The following is a 6,584-nucleotide window of genomic DNA, read 5'->3' as shown; positions in this document are numbered from 1 at the left end:
GGTCTTTCAATATGATCAATTTTTTTGTTCTAAGAAACCAGAGGTGGTTGGGGGGTTATGGATCTGATTGAGCATTATAGTAGTGTTGGTACTGTGGATGGTCTAACTCTCATGGACTAACTAAAGTTGTTTTGTGAGCATGAAGGTAGTTTTAGTAAAAAAACTTGATTTTGCTTCTCATAATACTATTCGTCCAGATAACCTTTTTTCAAAATTTTATTAATAGTGAATTATAGTAAAAATATTATAATATTATTTTGTTATTTTCCATCAGATGAATGGTGGAAATTACATGGTGAAGATGCTCTGGAATTGCAAAAATTTGCAATTCGAATTTTAAGTCAAATTACTTCTTCTTCTGGGTGTGAGAGCAATTGGAGTGTCTTTGAGAGAATCCACGCTAAAAGAAGGAATCGGTTGGAGCATCAAATGCTTAATGACCTTGTTTATGTTCATTATAATTTGCGTCTACAAAATAGGTAACTTATACTTTCAAACTTTTTTTTTCACTTTCTTTATTTATGTGTAAAAGTATATTAATATTTTTTTCTAGGCTCAAGGATTACAAAAAGTCTTATGATCCGATCGATTATGAAAGTATTGATAAAATCAAGTTTTAGGTGGTTGATGAAATACTGAAAGGTGAACTAAGTTATAATGAATTGGAAAATATGGTTGAAGAAGAACCAACAAACTACAATGAATCAACATTGTTTAAATCCCAAGCTTCTCAAGGTTAGTATTTTATGCTATTCTATCAATATTTTGTTATTCTTCTATTTGAGTTCAAGTTTTGCTAAAAGTGAATTTGTATTTGATATTGAATATGATGATGGAGTTGCGTTAGAAGAAATTGACATGTATTCCTTTAGATGAAAATTAAATTGTGACTGAAGTTCGGATTTTGATTCATTTCATGGTATTTTGATGTTTATGTTGTGTACTTTGTTTGTTTTTTTTTTTTTGAAGATTAGAATCAAGATGTGGAGAACTTGTTTTTATTTTTTGTTTATGTTGTGAACTTTGTTTTTTTTTTTTTTTTTCGAATACTAGAATCAAAATTTGGAGAATTATTTTCATGATATTTTGTATGTTTTGTATTTTTATTTCATTTTGAAAACTTATGTTTGTTGGTATTTTTTGTTTAAAGTTTATTTTTGTATTTTTTGGAATATTTTAAAATTTTAAATACAATAATGATGTAATAATGACATCATCCGATTTTTTGGATCGGTCCGACCGGTTGAACCGGTTGACCCATTGACCCAGTATGGCAGCCGGTTTAATGTCCGGTCCAGTTTTCAATACATTAAGGACAAATTTTTAAAACAATAGTAATCAAACGTCTTAATTAAGGTTGGTGGATGTCATACCACATTCAATATATTTTTCTACTCATTATTTTTTTACCTAACTCTACAAAATTAGTGAGTGTCATATCACGCTTAACCACACCCACTACAATACACATTTTTATACATGAAATACAACATTTGAATGAATGTATTTTTTTCACCGTGTGTCAAATCCATACCACAGGCCATCTTTACCACTTTCTTTTTTGCCCCTCGATACCGGGTAAACCCGGTGTTTACGTAGCTTACCGCAATGTACCATATAAGACACACCGAATAGTCTACTCGAGGGTTTTAATAGTTTTCCTTTACTTAATCGTCTGGTAAACCAAATTGACAAATAGGCTAATTTTTTCTAAAAGTAAATGTATATTTCTTAACGACTCATTTGACTTTTGTTTTTAGTTAGAGTTCGATCATGGTGTCCGTAGTTCCCCTTGACTTCTTTCAACATATAAACACCCGTATACGACTTAATGATCAAATAAAACAAACAATTTCATTTAAAAACATCTAACTTACTTTCGATTACAATTCACAAAGTCCACATAAAGCAAGCTCCCCTCTCCATGAGGGACATTAAAGTCATTTCACATGTGTATGTAAAAAAACGTCTCATTTTTTTCAATCTGAAACTTCTCTTGCTTTATTCGCAGATATAACAGTAAGAAGCAAATAACAAATTGTCGATAAGAGACTCAAGATCAAAGACGCCATTACTTTGTGACAGAACTTCCCGAAGTTGTCACAAATCGGCATCCAACCTGCATGGTTATTTCCATATTTACCCACTTGAGCAATAGCACTCGCAGCTCCAAATCCACCCACCATTAATGACGTCAGAATCTATGCAAAAACAAATGCTAAATAATATTAACCAACAACAACAACGTTATACAAGTTCGAAAGATTATGTTGCTGGCCCCACATTCCGAGGTAGGACATTTGTGGTTCCCAAATGGCACAGATTCTTTGGAGTTTAGGTATGGGGAAATTACGTTTGTGTCTAGCCACATGATATAACCCAAAACAAGAAAAACTCAACCACATAATATAGTTTCGATCATGATCATTGTCTATCATAAATGCAGAGCTAAATCTTGAAGAAATGATTGTACTATATGTTGTTAAGGTTTTTTATAACTGTTGGGGAAAGTTATAAAACTTTTTAATGAGATTGTTTATGGAAATTACTTAGTTATCACGTTTGTCCCTTAAACTGCGAAAACGAAGGATCATTGACATTACCAGATCATGTATAAACAAGAAGAAATAGTTGACGGGGTTGGAGAACTTCCGGCCGAGTGAGAAAACCGGCAGCAACGACAAGAGAGACAAGACTGAAGCAACCACGTTCATTATCGTAAAAAACCTGCAACAAAATCAAACAAACGAACTTAAAGAACATCATCGTAACCACAATTTGCAGTTGAATCAAGAGACAGAAGTGGGTACTTGAAGGAGGGGTTGTAGGTGTAACGAGCGTCGAGATCGGTTCCGAAAAGCACCTTGGACTGCCGGCTGTTGAACATCAAACAGGCGGCGGCAATTGAGCTGGCGGCGGCGACGATTCTGAGCCAGATTTGGGAGGCAGTGAAGCACAAATGTGAGACTGGGGAGGGGATTGGTCGGAGTTTGGAAACGATTGTGTTGACATTTTCAGTTTCCATTGTTAGTAACCTAGTTTCTTCGGAGATGGAGATGGAGAGGAATGTGGAGTTGCGGAGGGTATTTATAAGGAATGAAGGAGGTTTTTGGGGTGGTTTTGTCGAATAAAAGACTAACGTGGGTGAGATTAATATGGCGAGAGTGGTGATGATTTTAAATAGGGAAAATATACATTCCAATTTTAAAATTGTTAAATCTTTTTCAATTACGATTGGGTTATTTGGACAGATTTTATTTTAATGAATATATTTTTGTAACATTTCCGTTTTTATTCAATTTTACTTTTTAATATTGACGATCCATTAAACCTAATAAAATTTAGTTCATTATATTTTTAAACACATACATGAATAATTAAGAATTACAAATTATAAATTTAAAAATAAAAAATATAATAGTTAAAAAAATACGCTAATATACTTCTCATAACATTTTATTTAAGTTTTTCGCTAGATTTATTGATTTAAAAATGACACATAAAGGTATGATGAATAAATAATACAATAATCAAAAATATGATTAATTTAAAAATATAATTATATTGGTTTACTAGTTTATAACCCGTGAAAATTACGGTTACAAAATTAATTAAATTTTCATATTAAAAATTCAGAATTATTAATCAATTATTTTAAATAAATTGTTAATTAAGATATATTTTTTAGTTATATAAAATTAGAATCATTGATTTAAATAAATACATGACCTTATAGTATATATTAATTTTATTTTAATTTTTATTCTAATGTTATTAATTTAATGTAATTAAAATGATAAAACTTAAAATTTGAAATTTGAATTTGGAATGGAGAAGCAATAGATTGACACATGACATGATACTAATTAAAAACTTTATATAATGACACATGACAAAAAGAGAATAAATCTATTCTTTTATTAGAATAGGGAGAAGAAGACTGTATGAAATTTAATTAAAAAAGAATGTAAGTATTAATGTTCCAATAATGATACAAGGGAATTGAGTAATTCTAACCACATTTTAACTAACTATCAATACAAATAACTTTTTTTTTTTTTGAAAACTAACCATTATGTCCATAATGATCATTCATGATTCGACCTAAACGGACCAAGTCCATTACAATATCCCAATCTATATGTGTGGGGCATACACCCACAAACCAAAATACGCATCCCAAAAGTGGAATTTTAAAGCTCTTTTTATCACCATTTAAGACTTAGCTTTTTAAGCTTATCTATCATGGATTCAACAAACCACATGTACTTTTTTAAGCTTATCGATTATGGATTCAACAAACCAGGTGAGTTCAACTATTTTATTTACTATACTTTGCCTTTGCAAACAATGTTTCGTATTCAAGAATGTGTAGACCAAGTTCGAAATATGAAAAACAAGTCTGAAATATGTAATATGTGTATTTTATTTAGTTTTAGACATATATGCACCATATAAGTACATTAAAATGTGTGTAGCATGATTTTTAGTAAGAAACAAACTCTTCCTTAGCCATTAGAAGTGATTCCATAAAGGTATTATCACTTCGGAATACGAAGAATGGAACACGGATGACGAAGTTCCAAGGATCTGGAATGATGTTGTTCCGGAATGACCCTCTAGAATAGCCATTCAATATTTGTTTATTTTTGTTTATGATATTGTGAAATTAATTTTGATATTTATTTGCATTAAACCAATAACTGTATTAGTCTGAAGATCAATTTGTGTGGATTTCGTTAAAAATTGGGTTTTACAGACAAACAAGTTATTTTCCTTTTAGAGGAGCTTTAGAAATTATGCATGATATAGGTAAAACTAAATTCAAAATTTTTGTTGTAAATATAATGTAATTTTATGGTAATAGATTATAATTATGTTGGAATTTTTATTTGGTAGATAAAAAAACAAGATGTAGAAAACAAAACAATTAGTAAACCACCAAGGGAACCTATAAAGTTAAAAAAGAAATCAGAAGCGATGTTAAAACTTAAATTGAAAGCATATAGAACTCTGAAAGATGGGACTGGAGCGAATTTAAAAAAACCCTGTTATTTTAGATTCGTTGTGGCTTTATGGTTTTTTATGGACATTGTTCCGCGTGTTGGTTTTAATTTTGGAACATTCTCTTTTTTTATACGTATTTTAATATTGTTTAATTTCAGTCTCCAATATCCAGTGACTCGAATGATGATGATGATTTGCCAATAGAATATGAAATACTATGTCTAGAAGGTGAGCAACGACGTCTTGTTGATATGATTGCTTTAGAAATGACTCTTGATTAATAACGTGGGAAAAAACGAATGGTAATATTGGAAATCCCATTACCGTCTTCCGTGGTTGAGGAGCATAGAAAAGTAGCATTGTATAACATGCAAATGCTCTCATTACGATGTCTAAAGATTTATGACAGTTTGTGAACACAATGGACATCATCGAAGAAGTACGTAAGACAAGTGAAACAATAGAAGAACGAATGGAAATTACTGATAATGGGTTCACCCTAATGTAGACATACATGGAATTGTTTGAAAATCATATAGACACTACTAGCTTGCACATGATGCAAGTTCCCACTTATCTTGAGAATGTAATTTAATTTCAAATATTTTAATGTCATTTTAGGCTTAATTATGTAAAGGAAATAGTAGGGGTTTCTAAAATGGCAGTTTTTTTCATTAACATTCGTATAACAATCATTACAAAAACTAATATATACTTATATTGGTTTCTAAGAATTAAAAAATTGTAAGAGATACATATTTTGTTCGCGGTTGATAAAATCTCCGCTTATTCTAGCAAAAGTTGTTAAACGGTCCCGTTCTGCCTAATGCTTATCAATCTCTATATTTGCATCATGAATCCACTTCTCAGCTTTTTTGACTTTTTTTCATAGCTTCAGCAACCTATTTTCCTATTTCATTACTTTACATGTTAGATCGTCTGCACGTTGATTGAATGCCTGACTTATTTCAAACTCCCTTTCGTTTGCTTCTTCAACAATCTTCATAACTTCGAAAATGTCATCATGCATTTTATCTGGGAGTGGGAAATTTGGGCGTTCCGGAAACGGGTTAATATCTGAACAAACATACCAATCTTCTTCTTTTTTTACAATGCCAAACCCCAAACTCATATGAACTCATAGGGTGAATTTGTAACAATTTTTACTATGTCTGGAATGTGTATCCGGAATGTTGTGTCTAGAACGGTGTGTCCGGAATGTGTGTTCGTGAGTCCGTGAGTCAAAAATCTATGACATATATGATTGATTCGACTTGACATGAATGATTGATGTCACGTCCATAATGGAATTCCAAAATAACATGTAAATCTAGAATGAAGCGCTATAAATAAGAGAATGAAATTTAAGAACCTTTAGTGGTCCGAAATGGCAGTAAATCAACCCTAGCCATGCACTAAACAACAATAGATTGCGCTCATTGAGTTGGATAACCATTATGGATGATATGGTTTTCATCGGTCTGCCACATGTCATGTACGAATCAAGTTGGTTCCAACTGAAAAACATGTTTCATATGAGTTATACGTTGCAGAGTATCGAACTGAAGAAGAAATGA

General features: G+C 31.3%; 1 protein-coding gene across 1 annotated transcript; it reads right to left on the bottom strand.

Annotated features, from left to right (window-relative positions):
* Positions 1-1,832: 1,832 nt before the first annotated feature.
* Positions 1,833-3,141, bottom strand: LOC111895345 (CASP-like protein 1F2). Its single transcript, XM_023891425.3, has 3 exons — positions 2,811-3,141; positions 2,604-2,727; positions 1,833-2,201 (listed from the first exon to the last, which is right to left on the bottom strand). Exons 1-3 carry the CDS (start codon positions 3,023-3,025, stop codon positions 1,980-1,982), a joined length of 561 nt encoding a protein of 186 aa, XP_023747193.1. The 5' UTR covers positions 3,026-3,141; the 3' UTR covers positions 1,833-1,979.
* Between the last annotated feature and the right edge of the window lie 3,443 nt (positions 3,142-6,584).

This window comes from Lactuca sativa, chromosome 4, assembly GCF_002870075.4.
Source record: "Lactuca sativa cultivar Salinas chromosome 4, Lsat_Salinas_v11, whole genome shotgun sequence".
Lineage (NCBI taxonomy): Eukaryota > Viridiplantae > Streptophyta > Magnoliopsida > Asterales > Asteraceae > Lactuca > Lactuca sativa.
The sequence above is the reverse complement of the archived record's forward strand: the minus strand, read 5'-3'. Positions and strand labels throughout refer to the sequence as shown.